The 21,169-nt window shown below is 59.7% G+C and overlaps 4 protein-coding genes across 10 annotated transcripts; 2 read left to right on the top strand and 2 right to left on the bottom strand.

Annotated features, from left to right (window-relative positions):
- The first annotated feature begins 1 nt into the window (after window position 1).
- FNTB (farnesyltransferase, CAAX box, subunit beta) lies at window positions 2–5,952 on the top strand. The gene is made up of 12 exons (XM_054634307.2): window positions 2–1,248; window positions 2,244–2,308; window positions 2,465–2,537; window positions 2,768–2,859; window positions 3,147–3,293; window positions 3,367–3,450; window positions 4,080–4,166; window positions 4,242–4,371; window positions 4,454–4,586; window positions 4,680–4,791; window positions 4,877–4,991; window positions 5,488–5,952. The coding sequence occupies exons 1-12, from the start codon at window positions 1,168–1,170 to the stop codon at window positions 5,596–5,598; spliced, it is 1,230 nt and encodes a 409-aa protein (XP_054490282.1). The 5' UTR covers window positions 2–1,167; the 3' UTR covers window positions 5,599–5,952.
- Window positions 5,939–9,076, bottom strand: MAX (MYC associated factor X). The gene is given in 7 exon segments (XM_054634318.2): window positions 5,939–6,754; window positions 7,139–7,262; window positions 7,472–7,579; window positions 8,628–8,654; window positions 8,833–8,898; window positions 8,901–8,948; window positions 8,951–9,076. Coding segments are annotated over 7 exon segments (669 nt in total). The 5' UTR covers window positions 9,062–9,076; the 3' UTR covers window positions 5,939–6,569.
- Window positions 9,058–21,047, top strand: LOC129121206 (aldehyde dehydrogenase family 3 member B1-like). 3 transcript variants are annotated; one of them, XM_054634301.2, is made up of 12 exons: window positions 9,058–9,149; window positions 9,956–10,048; window positions 14,684–14,893; window positions 15,245–15,407; window positions 17,466–17,576; window positions 17,664–17,784; window positions 17,887–17,972; window positions 18,168–18,249; window positions 18,414–18,800; window positions 18,969–19,135; window positions 19,310–19,409; window positions 20,477–21,047. In XM_054634301.2, the coding sequence occupies exons 3-12, from the start codon at window positions 14,700–14,702 to the stop codon at window positions 20,668–20,670; spliced, it is 1,605 nt and encodes a 534-aa protein (XP_054490276.2). In that variant the 5' UTR covers window positions 9,058–9,149; window positions 9,956–10,048; window positions 14,684–14,699; the 3' UTR covers window positions 20,671–21,047. The 3 variants fall into 3 exon arrangements, with proteins under 3 accessions (XP_054490276.2, XP_077035884.1, XP_054490277.2); XM_077179769.1 differs by lacking the exons at window positions 9,058–9,149; window positions 9,956–10,048 and adding an exon at window positions 13,590–14,233; XM_054634302.2 differs by lacking the exons at window positions 9,058–9,149; window positions 9,956–10,048 and adding an exon at window positions 13,590–14,595.
- UNC93B1 (unc-93B1 regulator of TLR signaling) lies at window positions 9,086–13,396 on the bottom strand. 5 transcript variants are annotated; one of them, XM_077179768.1, is made up of 11 exons: window positions 13,297–13,379; window positions 12,487–12,588; window positions 12,264–12,405; window positions 12,033–12,186; window positions 11,795–11,956; window positions 11,602–11,731; window positions 11,429–11,522; window positions 11,225–11,349; window positions 10,627–11,152; window positions 10,283–10,401; window positions 9,086–10,189 (listed from the first exon to the last, which is right to left on the bottom strand). In XM_077179768.1, exons 2-11 carry the CDS (start codon window positions 12,568–12,570, stop codon window positions 9,923–9,925), a joined length of 1,803 nt encoding a protein of 600 aa, XP_077035883.1. In that variant the 5' UTR covers window positions 12,571–12,588; window positions 13,297–13,379; the 3' UTR covers window positions 9,086–9,922. The 5 variants fall into 5 exon arrangements, with proteins under 5 accessions (XP_077035883.1, XP_077035880.1, XP_077035881.1 ...); XM_077179765.1 differs by lacking the exon at window positions 13,297–13,379 and having other exon boundaries at window positions 12,487–12,690; XM_077179766.1 differs by having other exon boundaries at window positions 10,029–10,189; window positions 10,627–11,522; window positions 13,297–13,396.
- Window positions 21,048–21,169: the final 122 nt, after the last annotated feature.

Genomic DNA, 21,169 nt, shown 5'->3' with positions numbered 1-21,169 from the left:
GGGCTTTGGGAGCACCAGGGATGTACCCGGGATTGCTCTGGGGGCATTGGGAACTGGACAAAGAGGTGCAGCAGGGGACACTGCGGTGACACAGAGCTGCACCAGAGGGACTGCTGACACTTAGGAGGGATGGGATGGCACCCAGCAGGACCTGGACAAGGGTGGGTTGTCCAGGTTTTCCTGTCCAGGGACAAGGTTCCCGTGGGAACTTGTGAGGGTAAACAAGGCAAAGGACAGGGCTGGCACATGGGTCAGGACAACTCCCAATATAAGTGCAGGATGCAGGTGGTGGGATGAGAAGCAGCCCAGATGAGAGGAATCTGGGGGGGATGAGAGGCTGGATATGACCTGACAAGGTGTGCTGGCAGCCCTGGAAAGCCACCCATGTCCTGGGCTGTGTTGCTGGCAGCATGGGCAACAGGGTGAGGGGGGATTGTCCTCCTCTGTCCCACTCAGGTGAAACCCCACATGGAGCGCTGTGTCCAGCCCTGGGGTCCTTGTCATGGGAAGGACAGGGAGCTGCTGGAGCATGTTCAGGGGAGGCCACAGAAATCCTCCAAGGGCTAAGAACAGGCTGGGAGAGCTGGGATTGCTTGGCATGGAGAAGAGAAGGCTCCAGCGAGAGTTAGAGCCCTTTCCAGTTCCTACAGGGGCTCCAAGAGAGGTGGAGAGGGACTTGGGATGAGGCCATGGAGTGACAGGACAAGGGGAAATGTCTCCAAAGTGGAAAAGGGGAGGTGTAGATTGGATATTAGGAAGAAATTCTTTACAGTGAGGGTGCTGAGGCACTGGAGTGGATTTCCCAGAGAAGCTGTGGCTGCCCCATCTCTGGAAGTGTCCAAGGCCAGGCTGGACAAGGCTTGGAGCAACCTGGTCTGGTGGAAGGTGTCTCTGCTCACGGCACAGGGTGGAACTGGATGGGTTTTAAGGCTGTTATCGACCCAACCCGTGGGTTCTATGATGATGCAATAAATGACGTCACATCACGATGAGGCAGCGGCCCCGGGGTGGCTTCTCTGCGCACGCGCGCCGGGGCTGGGCGTGCCCAAGAAATAAGAGGCGTGGCCATCCGGGGAAGGGCGTGGCCGTGTGTGGTGGGGCGGGGCCAGGAGCGCGGCCGCGCGTCCCCTCCCGGCCGCCGTCGCCCGCTGCCCCCGCGGCCGCAGCATGGCGGGAGCGGCCCCCGGCTCCGGCGGGCGGCGGCGGCTGCGGGACGATGGGCTGCGGACCTGCACCTCCGCCGAGCAGGTGCCGGGGGGCTGCTCTGTGGGGCGAGGGGTGCCGGGGCGGTGGGGTGTGGGGTGTGGGGTGCCGGGCAGCCATGGGGCTGGGCTTTGGGCTGCCATGGAATGGGGTTTAGGGTGCCGGGCTGCCGTGGGGCTGGGCTTTGGGGTGCCATGGAATGGGGTTTAGGGTGCCGGGCTGCCGTGGGGCTGGGTTTTTGGGTGCCATGGAATGGGGTTTAGGGTGCCGGGCTGCCGTGGGGCAGGGCTTTAGGCTGCTCTAGGACGGGGTTCAGGGGTGCCATGGGATTGAATGATCCCGATCCCAGTATCCCCACGAGACTACTGTCTCCACACCCGCTGTGACAACAGCGCGGCAGTGACCAGTGTTTTGGGGGGCCCGGCGGTGCTGCCACCCGCCAGCCTCGGCAGCTTCCGCGGGACACGTTCCCCAGCACCAGCTGGGGGAGGGTGAGAAGTTCTGGGACAGCCAGACTCTCCCCTCCATCCCACTGTCCTGACCCAGCCCCTGGCAGCTCCCCTGGGTGCTGGGACGGGGTAAAAAGTGACTCCGGGTTTCCCAATCCATGGGGTTCTTCTTGCTCAGTTGTTCTCTGGCAGGACACAGTGCCATGAATGCAGGTCCCCGTGTGGCCCCTCCTCACCCCTGAGGCTGATCCCGGGGTATTTCCTTGAGGATTACCGTGGCTTAGAGTGTCCAAGTCCCCAGTTATCCCAGCGTGAGCAGGAGGAGAGTGTTTTCTATGACAGTCTTGAGCTGAACCAAACTCAAGCTGGATTTGTAAAGCAGCACAGGATGGTGCTGGATTCTGGCATAATTTGGGGCACAAAGCTCCTGGGAATTCTTAGTTTGGTTTTACTGGGTGAGATGGGGCTGTGAATCAGATAAACCCCTGGGATGGGGTAGGAGTTGCGGGGTTCAGTGGGGATCATGTTTGGGACATGCAAAGCCTCTTCCCAGAGCTCACCATAGTCTTTATTCCCATTTTTCCTGACTAGTCCAAGGTGGAGGACATTGTGCAGGAGGTCTATGATGCCTACAAGACAAACCATCACTCCTCACAGTGAGTATCAAAACTCCCAATAACCATAAATAACTCCCATCCCAAAAGACCGATTGACCCCAGTGGGTGCTGCAGGAGGATTCTGCCCCTCCTGCCACTGTCCCCCTGCTTTTTCAGGCCACCCTGCCTGCTCATCCTGTCCTCTCTGTATTCCAGGTACGTCCTGCAGCGGGAGAAGCACTTCCATTACCTGAAGAGGGGTCTCCGGCAGCTCACTGAAGCCTATGAGGTACCGGGAATGCCGGATGTGCCACCTGGAGCCACTGCCTGGGGTGCTCCCCTCGCCCTGGGGCTGTCACCAGGGCTGTTTGTTGCCAGGGGTTTGCCAGCCCCAGGGTGGACACAGCATTCCCTGTGTGTCCACGCTCATCCCAGCGATGCTCTGGGGGCTCTCCTGGCTGTCTCCTTGCTCCTGCCATGTCCGGTGCCATTCCCTGACTGTCCCCTCTGTCCCTGCAGTGTCTGGATGCCAGCCGCCCCTGGCTCTGCTACTGGATCCTGCACAGCCTGGAGCTGCTGGATGAGCCCATTCCCGATTCGGTGGCCTCTGAGTGAGTGGGGAGAGCTGGGGGGAACCCCACCATGGCCACTGCTGCTGCTGGCCACCCGCGTGACTCCGGAGGTGCCACCTCCCGCTGTCCCCAGAGCAAAGGAGTGCTTTGTCTCCCTGCCACCGTCAATGCCGCCCATTCTTCCGGCGGCTTCCTCGTGACGACGGAGATGGGAGGGTGACACCCCCGGCTTCGACCTCGGGGGGGATTCACAAGGCCGGGAGGGGATGCATCGCCCCAGCAGGGTGACACAGGTGATGCTGAGCCCCTTCCTCACCTTCTCACAGTGTCTGCCAATTCCTGAGGCGGTGCCAGAGCCCCCAGGGTGGATTTGGGGGGGGTCCCGGCCAGCACCCCCACCTTGCCCCCACCTACGCCGCCGTCAATGCGCTCTGCATCATCGGCACCGAGGAGGCCTTCGGCGTCATCGACAGGTCTGGGGGCCGGGAGGAGCTGGGTGGGAGCTGGGCTGCGTGTCCCCCCTCTCACAGCCCCTGGCTCCTGCAGGAAGAAGCTCTTGGAATACCTGTACTCACTGAAGCAGCCGGATGGCTCCTTCCTCATGCACGTGGGTGGAGAGGTGGATGTCAGGTGGGTGAGGGCTGTGTGGGGAGGCTGTTTTGGAGGGAGCGCCTGGGCATTTTGGAGAGCCAGTGCTGGAAGCAGCTGCTGTGGTGGGGAGCTGGTGCCATTCTGGGGATTCAGTGCTGGGAGCTGGTGATGTTTGAGAGCCAGTATAATTTTGGGGAGCTGGTGCTATGGTGGGGAGCCACTGCTAATTTGGGGTACAGTTTTGGGCAGTCAGTGCTACTTTTGGGGAGCAAATGCCATTCTGAGGAGCCAGTGCCATGGCAGGGTGCAATTTTGTGGACCTAGTTGTGTTTTGGGGAGCTGGTGGTGTTTTGGGGAGTGGCTGGTGCCACACTGGAGAACCAGTGCTGTTTGGGGGAGATGGTACCATGGTGGGAAGCCAGTGCCATGGGGAGGTGTAGTTTTGGGGAGCCAATGCTATTTTGGGGTGCTGGTGCCATGGCAGGGGACCAGTGACATGAGCTACTGCCATGGCAGGGTGCTGTCGCAGGGAGCCAGTGCCTAGATCAGGCATTTTGGGCCATTTTGGGGACCCAGTGTAACTTTAGGGAGCTGGTGCCACTTTGGGGTTCCAGTGCCATATCCCTGAGCACCCACCTCCTGAATCTCTGGGCACCCTTTTCCTGCAGGAGCGCCTACTGCGCCGCCTCAGTGGCCTCACTGACCAATATCCTGACACCTGCACTCTTTGCTGGGACGGCCGAGTGGATTGCCAGGTGAGATCTGGGGACAGGTGGGGGACAGGAGATGACATTCCTGGCGTTCCTGCTGCCCTGACTCTGCTCCCACAGGTGCCAGAACTGGGAGGGTGGGATCGGCGGCGTGCCGGGCATGGAGGCCCATGGCGGCTACACTTTCTGTGGTGTGGCTGCACTGGTCATCCTCAAGCAGGAACATCTGCTGAACCTCCGGAGCCTGCTGGTGAGTGACCCCTCTCCAGGATACTGGGGCTCTCATCCTGCCGGGGAGCTTTGGTCCCACACTGGTTCCCATTGCCCCGCAGCACTGGGTGACCGGGCGGCAGATGCGCTTCGAGGGTGGATTCCAGGGCCGCTGCAACAAGCTGGTGGATGGGTGCTACTCCTTTTGGCAAGCTGGGCTCCTGCCCCTGCTCCATCGGGCACTCCATGCCAGGGGTGAGTTGCCACAGGCCTCCTCTGTCCCCAGAACGGCATCTGAAGGGATTTGACACCTTCTGTGGTGTTTCTCCTCTGGGATTTCCCTTCCAGGTGATCCAGCACTGAGCATGGCACACTGGATGTTTGACCAGCTGGCACTGCAGGAATACATTCTCCTGTGCTGCCAGTGCCCAGCTGGCGGGCTGCTGGATAAGCCAGGAAAGTGAGTGTGGGGGGAAACACAGGGCTGCCTGGCACCAGGGATGCCCTGATGCCCCCTCAGCATCCCAGTATCTCTTTGCATGCAGATCCCGGGATTTCTACCACACCTGCTACTGCCTGAGTGGGTTGGCCATTGCACAGCACTTTGGAAGTGGAGATCTCCACAATGAGGTGGTCCTGGGTATCCCTGAGAATTGCCTGGTAAGTGCTAGGCATTGCTGGGGAGGGCAGGGATGAGCTTCCTGCGCTCCACAGCACTGAGAAAGGCAGATCCAATGGCAGTGAAAAGACTTGGGGTTCAGCGTGGAGAAGAGGAGGCTTCAGGAAGAGCTTAGAGGTGCTTCAAGGGCCTAAAGAGCTTCAAGGGAGCTTGAGTCAGGCTTTGGACAAGGGCTTGGAGTGATAGGACGAGGGGGAATGGCTCCAAACCAGAAAAGGGGAATTTTAGATGGGATATGGGCAAGGTATTCTTCCCTGTGAGGGTGCTGAGGCCTTGGCACAGGCTGCCCAGAGAAGCTGTGGCTGCCCCCTCTCTGGAAGTGTCCAAGGCTAGCTTGGACCAGGCTTGGACCAATCTGGGATGGCAGAGATTCCCTGTGCACAGTGGGCTGGACTAGGTGATCCTTAAGGTGCCTTCCCACCCAAACCATTCCAGGACTCCATGATTAACATTCCTCCATCCCTCTCTCTCCCACAGCAGGCCACGCACCCTGTCTACAACATTGCCCCGGAGAAGGTGGCGAGGGCGGTGATGCACTTCCTGCAGTATCCTGTGCCCAGCCTGGATCCAGCATCCGCTGCCCAGTAGGGGAGTCCTGCTGCTGGCTCGGGGTGCCAAGCCCCAGGAGCGAGTGGCACAGCCCATCCCATCCCCACGGCAGCCTGGCCAGGCAGAGCACGGTGCTCAGGGTGCTAGCAATACCAAAATCCAGCCTGCTCCAGGCCGGGTGTCCTGCTGCCATCCTGGCCAGAGCCCAGGTGGGACATGGGCTCTGGAAGAGCTTTTTGGCATCAATAAACCAGAAGTCACACCCGCCGTGTGCTGGTGGCCCCGGGGATGCGGGGCAGGAGGTGATGCCACGTCTGGATCCGGTGGCACCAACTTCCCCCATTCCAAGAACAAATGGTAACCACGGGGGAGGATAAAATAAGTGGAATTTTGGCTTTTTTTGTTTATTATTTATAGTCTTATAGTAAAGGGAAGCCTTAACTTGCAAGACAACTCTGGGCAGTATGTACAACATACCTTAGATCCATGGAATGGCATCAAAATGGGGGGAAGAGGGGCACCTACGGGGCAGGGACGGGCCACTGGAGTTCGGAAAATGCCACGGAGGTTGGGAAGGGTCAAGGGAGGGAAGGAGGAGGAGGAGGAGTGGGGAAGGAGCCCCTAAGCCTGGCTCTGTGCTCCGCCGACTCGGGCAGGTGGAGTTGCACACGGAGAAAATAAATAGGGAGATCCCCCCCCAGTGCTTGCTCCTTTTTTGGGGGGGGGCTGCCTGGCTCCTCCCCGTTCTGGACTGCACTGGTCCCCGGGTATAAATAGAAATGCTCCTATAAAACCAGGAGGGAAGGGGAGGGGGGTCGCTAGCAGAGGGGAGTTGGCGGGGGAGTCTCCCTGACGCCCCCAAGTCTTTCTGCTCGGCCTGGCCGGCTCCCCCCGGGGCCGGCACGGTGGGAGCAGGGAAGGGGCCGGGGAGGGCTGGGAAGCTGCAGTCCAAGAGCTTCTAGGAGCGGAGGGAGCGAGTCCTGCCGCGGGCCGGGGGGTGGCGGAGGGGCCTAACTGGCCTCCATGCGCAGCTTCTTCCTGTTCTGCGGCTCGTCGGGCTCCGAGTCAGAGCTGGAGTCGGAGCCGCCGTCGAAGGCGGAGATGGCACTGCCCTTGGGGTTGGTGTAGAGGCTGTTGTCCGCGGGATAGCTGGCCTGGAGCTGAGCGCTGGCTCGGGCCTTCTCCAGCGCACGCACTGTGAGGGACGGCACTGTGTCACCCCCAGGCCTGGCCCTGCCTGCAGCCCAGCTCCCGACAGGCCCCAGCTCCCCCTGGATCCCAAACTCTTCTGGACCCCGGATCCTGCCAGACCCCAGCTCCCACTGAATTCTGGATCTTGCCAAACTCTGGTCCTGCCAGACCCTCAGCTCCCACCAGATCCCAACTCCCAGTGGATCTCAGCTTCCACCAGATCCTGGATTCTGATGGATCATATCTCCTGCCAGACCCCAGCTCCCACTGGATCTTAGATCCCAAATTCTACTGGATGCCAGATCCAGGCTCCCAAAGCCTGCCAGGCCTCAGCTCCTGGATCTCAGACCCTGCCAGACCCCATCTCCAGCCAGATCTCAGCTACCACCTTGCTGCTCCAGCAGTGCATTCTGCCGCTTGAGGTCGTCAATGTCCTGCTGGTGTGTGTGGTTTTTCCGGCGCATGTACTGGATGTACTCTGTGGCTTTGTCCAGGATTTGGGCCCGGGATGCCTGTTGCAATAGTGGGAAAAGCCAGAGGCAAGATAAAGACCTAGTCCAGGGGGGAAAACTGGAATTTTACCTGTCTCATCATCCCACCCTGGCTCTGGTCCTCACTGGGGACTCTTGTGGCACAAGAGAGCCTCGGGATCGTCCCAGATTGAGAAGCCTGGACCATGGGTGGGTGCTGTCCGTGCCCTCAGCACGCTCCATAAACTCACCTTCTCTCCTTGGAGCGAGGGCACGGAGTCCCGCAGGCTGTGGAAGCTATCCTTGATGTGGTCCCTGCGCTTGCGCTCCAGCGCATTGTGATGAGCCCGTTTGTCGGCCTGGGATGGGGGGGATAGGGGTGGCACCGGGAGGAGGCCACCACCTGCACCCCTAAAATTCCCTCTGGGAATCGTTGTGGGAGCTCAGCTGAGCCTCCAGGGCGGCTCCGTGGCTGTGACGCCTCCGGCTGGGCCGTGAGGGCGTGGGAAGGAGGCGGCTCCCGGTGCTTTCGGTTTCCCCAGCTTCCTGCTACCGGGGCAGCTCCGGGCCCCGGCGCGGGGGGTACAGCACTTTCCCCCTGGAACACGGTCACCTCCTCCCCATGTCACCTCCACCCCTGCCTCCCAACCAACCAGGCACAACCCCCCTCATGCCCTCTGTCAACCCCTGGTGTTGTTCCCCCTGTGCCCCCCAAACGTAGCCCCACCCCCCTAAATGACTCGGCCCCACACGTAACGCCTCCCCAACACCCCCATTTTCCCCCAGAAAGCCTCCCACTTCCCCTCCCCTAAAGAGCCCCGGATCCTCTTCCACACAACCCCAAGCCTCACTGGTGTCTCCCCCCCATAGGACCCCCAGCCCCACAGGACACCCCCAAACCCAGCTGCCCCCCCAAAATACATGACTCCATGGATCCCCTTCTGTGTCACAGCCCCCAACCCAAATAAGACCACCCAGCCAGAGGTGTCACCTCCCCAAGCCCAACCCTCCTCCCCAAAAGCCCCCCAGCCCTACTGGTGTCCCCCCGTTCCAAGAATCCCATCCCCACAGGACACCCCCCAAGCCCAGGTTTCTCCCCCAGGACCCCCATCCGCACAGATCCCTCTCCATGTCACAGCCCCCCCCAGAAGACCCCAACCCCAAAGGTGTGTTCCCCTCAAAAAGACCCCCAACCCCACTGGTGTCCCCGTCAGCACCCCCAATCCCACTGATGTCCCCCTACACCCCGATCCCCACAGGACACGCCTAACATCCCCCTCTCCCCCAGGATCCCCATTCCCCCAGTCCCCTTCCATGTCACCCCCTCCCCAAATCCCGCCCCCCTCACACCCCCGCCCACGTGCTCCCGATCCCGGGGGTGCCGCGGGGCGGCCCCCAGCGACCTACCGCGGACTGAAACCTCGGCTGCTCCTCCTGAGGAGCCCCGACCCGGGCGAGGAGGAAGAGGAAGAAGATGGTGGGGGGGGGCGCCGCCATATGAAGGAAGAACACACACAAACCAAACATTACCACATTCTCAGAGCTCCTAAAGTAGGGAAGAGCCACGGGGGGTTATCCTAGGGATTGTCTCGGGGTTGGGGGCCCAACTCACGTCGCTCTCCACCTCGATGTCATCGTTGTCGCTCATCGCTCCCGCCCGGGTGAAGCCGCGGGCCGGGCCGCGCCGCCACAACAACAGCCCGCACCGCGCATGCGCGGAAGTCGGCGGCGGGGGGGGCAATGATGGCGCCGGGCGACGCGAACGGTCGCGGGAGTTGTGGTTTGAGTGGGGAGATGGAGGCGTCTTCCACGTGGCGGGGACTACAACTCCCGGCGTCCATCGCGCCGAGCAGCGCGTGGCACGCCGGGAGCTGTAGTCTACGCTTCGGGAAGGGGACGCTTCGGGTGCGCGGCCGGAGGATGGAGGAGGTGAGGGCCAAGGGCACGGAGGGAGGGGGTTTATTGAAGGAAAATGGGGATGGGATAGGTCGGGAAGGCTGCGGGGCCGGCCTGGGGGGCTGCAGGCTGAGCTAGAAGGGCTCCGGGACAACCTAGGGGGGGCTGCAGGGTCTGCCTGGGGCGCGTGTGGGTCTGGTCTGAAGGGCTGTGGGCCAGTTTGGGAGGGGGTCTACCTGCCTGGGGGCTCCAAGGTAGCCCTGCGGAGTCTGGATGCTAATGGGCTAATACGGGAGGGCTGGGGGTCTGCAGGACATTGGGGGCGGCTGCAAGCCTTGCTAGAGGGAATGTGCATCTGCTCAGGGGTCTGTGGGCCTCACCTGGGGGGGCCTTTGGCCAAATTTGGGGGGCTGTGGATCTACCTGGGGGGCGTGAGCCTTGTATGAGGGGCTGTGGATTTGTGTGTGGGGGCTCTGGGGCTGGTATGGGGGCCTGCAGGTCTGACCTGAACAACTACATCATAATTTGAGGGGCTATGGGCCTGCCTGGGGGCTGTCCCACAATTTGGGGGCTGTAGATCAATCTGGAGGCTCTGGATCTGATCTAGGGGATTCATGGGCCAGTGTGGGGGTCCTTCAGCCAATGTGGGGGGATCTGGGCTGCCTGGGGGCTTTAGGCTTAGCTCCCAGGCAGGGGGGGCTGCAAGCCTGACCTGAGGGGGTTTGCAGAATTTTGGGCCCACCCGGGGGGAGCTGTGGAACCCCCTCAGGTACCAAGAGCAGGATGGGGCCCAGAACAGGCTGTCATTATCCCAGCAGCTCCCCGTCCTCTTTTGGCAGCTCGTCTTCCCTGGTGGCCTCAGTTGGGTGCCTGTCATCATCCTCCTTGTCCCCGTCACCGTCAGAGCCAGTCTCATCCGAGTTGTCTTCCAGGTAGCGGTATCCACGTGTTTTGTGGCGTGGGCGTGGGATACGGGGCAGCCGGACTTCCATGTTCCACGCCACCTTCCGCTCCATCCACAGGTATGTCCCCACCGCCACTACCAGCGTCAGCAACATGATAGACAGCTTGGCCTGCGGCACACAGAGTTTTGGGATTGGTGTGGGGGTGTGTCCCCAAAAAGCCTGGAATCTCTCAGAGTGGGCTGGGGCATATCTGGGACTTACCTTCATGGGCAGCCCCGACCACAGGTAGACGGTGAAGATAGCCAAGGCCTGCCACCAGTGGTAGATGGTGAAGATGAAGTCTTGGCGCTCCTTTTTCTTGTACAACATCCCCAGGAGGACTGTGGCAGAGACTGGAATCAGTGTCCCCTTCCTGTGGTGTGTCCCCTTGGCAGGGGGGACAATCACAGTGAGTCTGTCCCGTGGATCCAAGGACTGAGACTACAAACTCGTGGTGCATGAGGAGAGGATGTGTGGAAAAACTTGGGACAACCCAGGCTGTTTTGGGGACCCCCAAGGCGTTTTGGGGACAACAGAGGCTGTTTTAGGACCTTCCCACTACTCACTGCTGATTCCGGTCTTGTTGAGGGCGCTGCCGGTGCCCCAGAGCGCGGCAATACTGTAGAGCAGCGGTGCCTGCGCCAGACACCGGGGCTCCGGCGCCCAGCAGAAGAGCGTCACCAGGAGCACAGAGTGGATGAGGGCTCCAGCCAGGAGCGGGATGTGCCGGCGCAGGCGCAGCATGCACAGGGCCAGGCTGGAGCACACCGAGGCGGAGAAGCCGTAGGCCATGAGGAGATATGCCAGCCTCTCCAGCCCGAGCGCGCACACGCCGTAGTTCTGCAGAGAGCACAGGCTCAGCATCACCTGTCCCCGCTCCGTCACCTCCCACCCCGTCACAGATCCTACCAGGGAAAATCCAGTGCAGACAAAGAGCACCTCGAAGCCGCTGTAGATGAACAGTGGGAAGAGGTGCCGCAGGCGATAGTCCCGCATGTGCTTGAAGGGCAGCTGGAAGATGTTGCCCCAGCCGATGCTGCGCATGTCGATCTCCTCCATGGGCCGGTACGCCGCGCCGCACAGCACCAGCACCTACGGAGCGCCGGCGGGTGAGGTCCTGCCATTGTCCAGCCCATCCCTGTCCCCTGCCGCCCCGGCGCTCACCACCAGCATGGCGAGGAAGGCGGCACCCATCAAGGCGCTCTCCACGATGATGAGGTTGACGCTGCGGGGAAGGCTCTGCAGCACCGTCTTGTTGAACCCAGGCAGTGTGCCGTGGCTCAGGGTCCCTGCCAGAGGGGCACAGGCCGTGGTTAATCCCAACCGGGGGGCTCCCGGTGCCGCCCCGCGCCCCACCCGCAGCCTCACCGCAGTGCTTCACTGCAAAGAGCGTGTGGTTGAGTTGGTAGAGGTAGTTGTTGAGGAAGAAGACCATGGGCATCTGAGCGCAGACGAAGCTCAACTATAGGATGTAGAGGGGTGCACGCTCAGTGCTGCTGGCATGGTCCCACGCCCATCCCAGCCACCCCACTGGGGCTCACATGGAAGCAGGAGTAGAAGACAGTCTGGAAGATGATGATGTAGGCATTGCAGGCGTCCCGTGGTGCCCGCTGCTTCTCCTTCTCCTGCTCCTCCTTGTAGTTAATGTACTCATAGTACTTCTGGGCCATCCTGCGTGGAGCAGCGGGTCAGCCAGCACCCCATGCACGCCCCACCCACCCCTCCAATGCCTACCGCATGATGTAGGTGCCCATGGAGGCCCAGAGGGGCACGATCACCATGCCAATGGCCACTGCAGAGGGCACCAGCGTGTAGTAGCGCTCCCAGTAGTTGCTGGAGACGAAGAGGGCGTAGATGCCAATCGCCAGGAACATGGCCCACTTGGTGCCAAAGAACCTGCCAGGGCAAGGAGTGGAAGCGTGGGTGGCCATGCCAGTGATCCATGCTGGCGGGGAGCGTGGTGGGGCTGTACCTGATGAGGATGGGTGTGTAGAGCAGTGCTGCCACGGGTGTGACGTTGATGCCCATCAGCACCTTGCGGTCAATGTCCTCCAACCGGATATTGCTGTACTTCACCTCCCGGTAGGTCTCATCATAGTGAAGGATCAGCTGCATTTGAAGCAGACCTGGGGGTGTCCAGGGGTGGTCACCCCATGCCCTGAACACCCCGAGTTGTTCTGGGGGTCCCTGGGAGGTCCCATACCCAGGTAGACGCTGTAAGTGAGAGTACCAGCCAGGCTGGCAGCCACCACGTTCTTGATGACACCGAGGCGTTTGCGGCGAAAGTACTTCTGCTCTTCTTCCTCCTCATTGTAGTCAGGGTGAGGACCCACAAAATCGTCCAGCTGTGGGTAATTGCAGCTGTCACCCCTCGGGGATGGCCACCACATGCCTGCTTCCCCCCACTGGTGTCCCCCTGGTCTCACCTGTGTCTCTGTCCCCTCGGTGCCCAGCTTGGTGCTTGGCTCTATCTTGGCCCCATCCTGGCAGCCGTCAACGTCCTTCTCCATTAGTGATTCTGGAGAGCCCTGGATGGTGTCAGGGTGGAAGGAACCCTGTTGGCACCCCAAGTCTTGCACCCATATGTTTTGCATTCCTGTGACCTGCACACACAGACCCTGCACCCTCATGCCCAGCACCCCCAGCCCTTGCACCCCTACATCCAGCACCGTGTACCCATGTACATGGCATCCCCAAGCCCTGAACCTCTGTGCTCTGCACACCCTGAACCTGCACTCATGGTTGTACCCCTGTGTTCCGTACCCCTGTGAACCTTGAGATCCTGCACCCCTGAATCCCGTGCCCCCTACCCAGCTTTGCACTGCCCAGAACTGCACCTCTGGGCTCAGCACCCCCAGCCTCCTCACAGCCCCCCCGCCCCGTCACACCGACCCCAGTCCTGCTTGCCCGTGCCGGAACTTCTCGGGGGCGGGGCGGGGCGGGAGCTGCTTCCTCTTTCGGTTAGCACGGGCGGGACGGAGATGGTTCAAGGGGCCGTTCCCGGACCCTCCCCTCCGCTCCCGGATTCCCCCCCCCCGGTCCCTGCCCGCCCTCCTCAGTGCCCCCCACCCGCGTCCTTTCTCAGCACCGCGGCCTCTGCAGCACTCATCACACCCCAACCCGCACAGCACCCTGGCCCCCCCGCACAGCGCCCATTGCTCCCCCATCGCACAGCACCCCAGCCCTACCCTCCCCTCCGCTCCCTTGTGACCCCCCAGCCTCCCCAGCGCTCCCACCAGGCCTCGGGGTGGATGCTGCCTCCTCGGGGTGCCCGTGGCACTGGGTGCTGTGCCCTGCTGCTTTCGCTTCCCCTTTCCGGTCCGGGGGATGTGCCAGAGTGCCTGGGCGGGGGGACACCCCAGTCGGGGGGTGTAGGGCACGTGCCTATCCTGGTGTCACCCCAGAGCTGGGGCTGGGAGGGTGCCCGGGTGCGTGGCACGGCGGGGTGCCCCGGGGCAGGGCGAGGGGACTGCTGGGCAGGGCGGATGGGGTGACTGACATCTCCGGGACGGGATCTGGCCCAGCCGGTAGCGGGGGATTCTTGGGATGGGACTCTTGGGAGGGTGCTGGTTTCTGCAGGATAGGGGGGATACACATGGAACAGCCCCAGCAGGGTCATGGCGGTGGGGCAGGGGCAACACCCGTCCTGAGGGCCCCCCACACCCCAGGCAATGGGAGCCACCCTGGGGTGCCAGGGCAAAGGGCCCTTCCTGGGAGCAGGATGAGTGGAGTCTATTGATCATGGAACCCTTGGGAAACAGGATGAGGGGTATTGGTGGGACCCCTATGGGCCAGGGTAGTCATGGTAGCAGCATGATGGGTGTCTATTGATCATGGAACCCTTGGGAAGCGGGATGAGGGGTGTCTGTGGGACCCCCATGGATCAGGGTGGTCATGGGAGCAGGATGAAGGATGTCTGTGGGGTCCAAATGGGTCAAGGTTCATGGTGGTGGTGAGGTGGCCATGGGAGTTCCACCATCCCAAGGGGGAGGTCCCATTCTATCCTATCCCATCCCAGACCTTTTCCCCACTGCCAGCCCCACGGAGGCGGGGCCCAATCCTTCCCGCCCCTGGCCATGGGGCTCAGCCCCACAGCATTTAGGGACCCTCACCCCGAGCCTCAGCAGTGCCTGCCTGGCCTCGCGCTCCTCCAGCTTCCACACGAGCTCCCAGGTAAGCACTGCGGGGTCCCCAAAGCCGGCACTCCCTGCATGGCACCCCTCTGACACCCCCCATGCTGGTGGGGGCTGTGGGGCACAGGGGGTGTTCCCTCGAGGAAGGGTGGGTGTCTGGGCATGGAGAGGGAGAGGGTGACAGATGGGGGGCTGCAGCTCTGCTCCCCAGGTTTGGGGGTGTCTTGTCCCTGAGGTCCCCATAGGTGACTCTAAATCAGCAGGGCAACCTGGGCAGGTCAGTGTCCAGAGGATGGTGATTATCCCAGGAATCCCAGGCATCTCCCAGGGCCTCTGGCAGCTGCTCTGGGCTGAGTCACCCCACAACCAGGACGGCCCCGAGCACCAAGCTGCTCTTCAAAGGTGCCGCGGGTGACTCCTCTTGGGATCGAGCCGGCATCTCCAGCACTTCCATCCTGGCATAACCCACACAGTGTCTCTCTCTCCCCAGGGCCACCACGCTCTCCATGGAGACTGGCAGCTCCTTCCAACAGCTTGGCATGCAGCAGCCCCTCGAGCCCCCCAAGCAGCAGCTCCTGGGCTGCGGCAAGTGCAGCAGCACGGGCAGTGATCCTGGCAAAGATCCTGGGAAAGCTGCTGGGTGCAGTGGAAGCAGCGGGATTGGGAAGGGGCCAGTTCCAATGGTCTGCAGCACTCCGTGGTGAGAGCAAGGGGCTGGGGGCAGGAGGGAGACAGGGAGGTGGGCAGGGGAAGCTGTGGCAGTGCCAGGGCAACGGGGACCCCGGGTTAGTGCTGGGGGAAAAGTTTGAGGTCTGTGAGCCACCATGTCCCAGCATAGCCCAAGGGAGAAGACAAGATCAGCAGGGAATGGTGCTGTGTTGGGCTGCTCCCAGCAGCAAGGGAGACAGGTGTGTGCAGACTCCCTGCACTGTCCCCAGGGAATCTGGGATCCAGTTTCATGCTGGAATGGGATAATGGGGATCTGGGATGACATGAAGCTCTGGGGAGGTAGAATGGAGTTGGGTCCCCTCTAACACCCTCACCCCTGCAGTGGGAACCCCTATGCAGGGCTGGTGAGCCACCTGCGGGCATCCTGGCTCTCTGGGAAGACTCGGCCCATGGAATATCGCATGGCACAGCTGGAGGCTCTGGGACGCTTCCTGGATGACAAGAAGCAGGAGATTCTGGAAGCCACTGAATTGGATATGGGAAAGGTAAGAGGGGCTGGGAATTGGGGGCTACTGGCATCACATCTTTGAAGTCCTTCAGACTCCCTTGTCTGGGTGCTGTATCCTTGTGAGTGTCTGGGCACAGGGGTGTCCCTTCCCTGGGGTCCTGATTCCCCCTTGATGTGCTCCCAGGCTGGTGCATCTCTAAGTGCTGGATCCCTGCAGATCCAGGAATAGTGGAGGGACTGTGCTGTTGATCCCATCCCTGGTGCCCTGAAACCAGGCAAAGGCCCTGTTGGCCTATCGGTGACCGGCCGAGGTGGAAGCGTTTCACACTCTGGTCTGCATCCTGGGCGTCCACGTGACCTCCACAAGGGTGACATCCTGGGGTGCTCCTGGCCAGCCTGGCACGCCCAGGATTACTGGCATTGTGCAATGTGCTGGCACTGCACATTCCTCCCAGGGCCTCCAAGGGACTGGTTTCACTGGCATGGTGGCATGGGCAGGGCTCTGGATATGGCTCGGGGTATTGTGGCATGCCAGGAGCTCCTGGATGATCTGCTGGTGAAGTGGGAACATCTACACTATGGATAATTCTAGTGGTCACAGCTCATCCTCTCTGGAAGTGTTCAAGGCCAGGCTGGATGGGGCTTGGAGCAACCTGGGCTAGTGGAGGGTGTCCCTGCCCATGATGGGGCAGACTTGGATGAGCTTCAAGGTCCCTTCCAAGCCAATCCATTCCAGGATTCCATGAATCCTCACCTCTTTGTTCGGCATCAGTGAAGTGGCCCATGCCCTCAGCGATGTCTTTCCCCCTCCTGCCATCTCCCAAGGCTCCTAATTGCCTGGTTTGTTGGAGGCGAGGCCTTCTCCTTCAGCCAGGCCTTGATAGGCATCAGTGCTCTGAGTGTGTCCATCATCTTTCCTAATTACTCCTAATTAGATCCGGTTGTCCAGTAATGAGCTGGTTATGCAGCCGGGCCCTCATAGCTAGATGGACACTTCACCTGCTCTTACGTAGCTGAGGTGGTGTCTCACCTCCAGCAATGCCAGTTCCTCTCTGGTGCCCATGATTGGTGGCACTGGGATGACCTCAGACTTAATGTCCTATCTCACAACCTTTGTATCTCATCAAAATTCTTAATGAACCATCATCTTCCTTATGATTGGTGATGCCATCATCATCCTGGGTTGAGAATAGCCCCGTTGCTTCACTCCATTATCTCATATGCCTCCTGAGCCCTCGCTTCCAAGAGGGTCCTCGCACCTCCTGGCAGCTGCCTTTTGGGGACCTGAAGGTCTCTTGGTGGTGGAAGATCCTGGGAATCAGCAACCAGCCTTCCCAACTCCAAAGTGGTGTGGAGATGGGAGGAAGACTCCAATCCAGGGGTGGTTTTGGGTTGGAGGAGTCCAAAGTATGATGTCACAGCACAGGAGCTTTGCTCCCCTGCTCCCCAGGTCATGAAGGGGCTCCAGTGAGCCTGCTGGGCTATCCCTGGTGTCTTCACACTTCTCCTGCAAGGATGATATGATCCCAATCTGTGCTCCGCAACTATCAAGAGGACCCACTTCTCCATCACAAGGGGTTTAAGCTGTGGTTTTTATTACTTCCCTTTAGTCAAGGTCTTAAGACTTTGATAAATTTAAGACTAAAAGGTGCAGCTTTAGTCCACAGGCAGTGAAAGGGAGGTTGGGGCTTTGCTTCCAGCTTGAACATCCAAGTGGGAAGGATGCCTTCCACCAGGACCAGCTCTTCAGGAGCTTTGGTGACATTGCTTTGGCTCAGGGTTCTGTTGCCAGTTCACAGTGCTGAGCTCAGGAATTTGACAAATAGCATGAGAATTTTAAATTTTGAGGTTTTTTTTTCCTTCTGGCCAAGTAACTATTTTCATAAAATTTCTGGGTCACTGATAATCCCTAGGAGTTACAGGAGGTGATGGAAACTTCTGCTGAAGAGATCCTCCTGCTATTGATGTTTGGAAGGAGAGAGAGATGCCTCCTAGGGTGATGGGGTTGGTGTTGGGTGATGGGGTTTCTGTTAGGGTGACAGGGTCAATGATGGGGTCAGTGATGGGGTGGCACTTCCATGATGTCTGTCCCCAGCCATCCTTCGAGGCTTTCTTCAGTGAGATCCTCCTCTGCAAGAATGAGCTCAATGTCACCCTCAACAACCTGTGCAGCTGGATGAAGGATGAGCACGTGGACAAGAACCTGGTAAGAAGGAAGCTCTGGGCAAAGGGAAGTGGGGGAGAGGGATTGCTGGTGGGGAAGGCAGTGCTGAGGTCATGTTCTTCCTTAAAGGTGATGCAACTGGACTCTGCCTTCATCCGCAAGGACCCCTACGGGGTGGTGCTCATCATAGCACCCTGGAATTACCCCATCCACCTCTTCCTGGTGCCCCTCATCGGGGCCATCGCTGCTGGTGAGCCCAAACTTCCAGTCCCCTGGCCTGCAAGTGCCAGGCTCTCCCCAGGGGTCTCTGTCACCATGTCACTGTGCTGATGTCCTGTTCATCTTCCCTCAGGGAACTGTGCCATCATCAAACCCTCAGAGATCTCCAAGAACACAGAGAGACTCATTGCTGAAACTCTGAGCTGTTACCTGGACAGTGTGAGAAGCCCTTCTTGTCCTTGTCTGTTGTTCCTAGACCATGGTGTTCCCAACCCTGCCTCACACCCACCATCCCCACACATCATCTATGTGCAGAACCTCCTCCCTCCATCCTCAGCCAATGTCTCAGCTTCCTGGGATGCTGTTGGTGGGGACACATGGTGACATAAGGGGATGTTTTCTGTTTCCTTGCAGGACTGCTTTGCTGTGGTCACTGGTGGCGTGCCAGAGACCACCAGGCTGCTGGAGAACAAGTTTGACTACATCTTCTTCACTGGTACGTCCCATGGGACAGAGCAGAGCCCTCCTAGATGTGGTGCCAGGATCTGTTGGAGGATCTGGGATGTGTATCTGAGGTCAGGTGCGACCCAGTGCCACATCCCAGAGCCGTGCGATGGCTGGTGGGATTCCCACCTCAATCCATGTTTTCCCTACCCACAGGCAGCCCCCCGGTGGGGCGGATTGTGATGACAGCCGCTGCCAAGCACCTGACACCGGTGACACTGGAGCTGGGGGGCAAGAACCCCTGCTATGTGTCTGACACCTGTGATGTGACCAACGTGGCACGACGCGTGGCCTGGGGCCGCTTCTTCAACGCGGGGCAGACCTGCATCGCGCCCGACTACCTGCTCTGCACCTTGGAGATGCAGGAGAAGCTCATGCCCGCCCTGCGTGAGGCCATCACCGAGTTTTTCGGCCCCAACCCCCGAGAATCCCCGGATTTTGGCCGCATTGTGAATGACAAGCAGTTCCAGCGCCTGCGGGCGCTGCTGGGCAGCGGGCGCGTGGCCATCGGGGGACAGACGGATGAGGCCGAGCGCTACATCGGTGAGGCTTGGGGTTCACTCACATCTTGGTGAGCACATTGGGGGTTTTCAGTGGGTCTGCGTAGAGAGGGGAGGCTCTAGAGGGAAAAGAGTTTTAGGGGTGCTTAAAAATGGGTCCTGAGGGGAGGTTTCATCTCCAACCTCTGTGCCTGGCTGATCCTCTCTGCAGCTCCCACCGTGCTGGCAGATGTGCTGCCCTCGGACCCTGCCATGCAGGAGGAGGTCTTTGGGCCCATCCTGCCCATTGTCGTAATCGCCAACATGGATGAAGCCATTGACTTCATCAACGCACGGCCACGGCCATTGGCCCTCTATGCCTTCTCCTGCGACAGCAAGGTGTGTCTGTGGAGCAGAAAAAGTGGGGAGGGAAGTCGGGCACCTCCTCCACGAGCCCCAGGATGTGCTCTGAAGGGTCTTTAGAGCCCAGACACTCTGGGACCATCTGGTGGGTAAACTGGGTAATGTTTGCTAAGTGCAAGCCCCTCATCTACCTTCTCTGCTCCCTCACAGATAGTGAACCAGGTGCTGGAGCGGACGAGCAGCGGAGGCTTCTGTGGCAACGACACCCTGATGCATGTGACACTGACCTCACTGCCCTTTGGAGGCGTTGGTAGGTCCAGAATCCCCAGTCCTGGCCATTGGGAGCCAGGTATGATCCGTGGCCTGAGCCATGGTGAGGAATGGAAGTTTCTTCCTGCAGCCAGTGTGGTTCTGGGCTGGATTCCTTAATGTCCCTCAGGAGCCAGGTTGTACCTTCATTCCAACTTTTAGGACAAAATACTAGGAACAAAGTGCTTATGAAAACCTGGAGAAACTCTTCCAGGATCTTGGAGAAGAAGAAATTTTTGGTCTCCAGGGGCACCAATTTTTGCTTTCTCAGGTGAAAAGTGAGGCTGCTTAGCTCTGGGCTGTGGGTGCAGCACGGTCCAGGGATACAGGAATACAGGAATGTTGTTTCCCAGAATACTTCCGTATGACTTGATCTCTTCCCAAAATATTTCTGGGATAAGTCCCTTCATTTGGTGCTGCCCTTGCTCAGCATCTCTGTCGGCGCTGGCACCTGAGTCAGACATAATGAAACACCCAGACAATTAATTCCTCACCTGCCTGTGGCTCAGGGAACAATTTTTTGTACTTCCCATTCCGTAACTTATCTTAATTTGGAATGATTCAGACCAACCACCTTCAATTATTAGGTAAAGCCACTTTAGAGCAGGTGAAGGGGCTGAAGTCATTGGGGTGAGATGGCACCAAAGCTTCCTTGAGAAGTCAACCTCCAGTTAAACCAGCCACAGGAACTGGGAGAACTGGTGTTGCCAACGTGGCTCCAGGCTTTTAGAGTTCCGGGAAGAGGGTCGAACAGCTCCAGCTGTGGGCAGATACAGTGGAGCATCATGGAGTGAAATCAAGACTTGCAGAACCCAGCAAAGCTTGTGTAGATAAATGGAGGTGGGTAAAAAGGAGATGCTGGGGCCTCCAAACTGCTGAGCTGCAGCAAGATTGGCTGGACTGAGCATGATATACCTGGAGGAGGCACTGGAAAATGGAATTCCTCCACCATGTCTGTGCTGCTCAGAAAATCCTGTAGTTGTCTTTTTCCCTCATTTTGATGCTTGGAGAAGGCATCATCAGGAACAGAGTCCCATCCTGAGCATGGACCTGTCCTGTGTGTTCCAGGGAACAGTGGCCTGGGAAAATACCATGGGAAGTTCACCTTTGACACCTTCTCCGTCCACCGTGGCTGCCTGCACCGGAACATGGGGCTGGAGACGCTCAACACCCCGCGCTACCCCCCCTACACCCAGCAGAAGTTGGGGCTCCTCACCACCACCTTCGAGGTGAAGCGCAGGGGCACCTGCACCCTGCTCTGAGGCTGCCGTGCCCTGCTCTGAAGATGCCACGGAGTCAGCGGGAAGAACTGGAACTGTCCCACTCTCCCTCTTCATCACACTCCCCAGCCACTTCCTCGCTGTGTCCTTTGCCTTGCTGGAGCATGTCAGACAGCCGGGATGGACATCCTCTCCTGCACCCTTTGTGGCCTCTGCTCCAAACCATTTTCCAGGACACAGCTGAAATGAACAAAATCTTTTTCTTAGTCCAAACTTCTCTTTCTGGTGGGGAAGTGCTCCCATCAGTCCCATCTCCCCTCACACGGACTTTTCCTTTGGAATGAACCTCTCTCCCTCCTCGCTGTTGCTCTTTGCTCCGTGTAACTCTGCCTGTAGTAAAGACTTTGCATCAAACTCTCTCCCAGCCTCTCTTTGTGCCTCCCTCCTCTGATCTGGGGTGTGCTGGGAGGGTTGGGGGGCGTTTCCCTCCCCAAGCAGTTATAGCTGGAAGGGAGGTGTGGCAGGGCAGGCAGGCAAGGGG

Source organism: Agelaius phoeniceus, chromosome 6 (genome assembly GCF_051311805.1).
Source record: "Agelaius phoeniceus isolate bAgePho1 chromosome 6, bAgePho1.hap1, whole genome shotgun sequence".
Classification (NCBI taxonomy): Eukaryota; Metazoa; Chordata; class Aves; order Passeriformes; family Icteridae; genus Agelaius; species Agelaius phoeniceus.
Note: the sequence above shows the minus strand (reverse complement) of the source record. Positions and strands in the feature narration are given on the sequence as shown.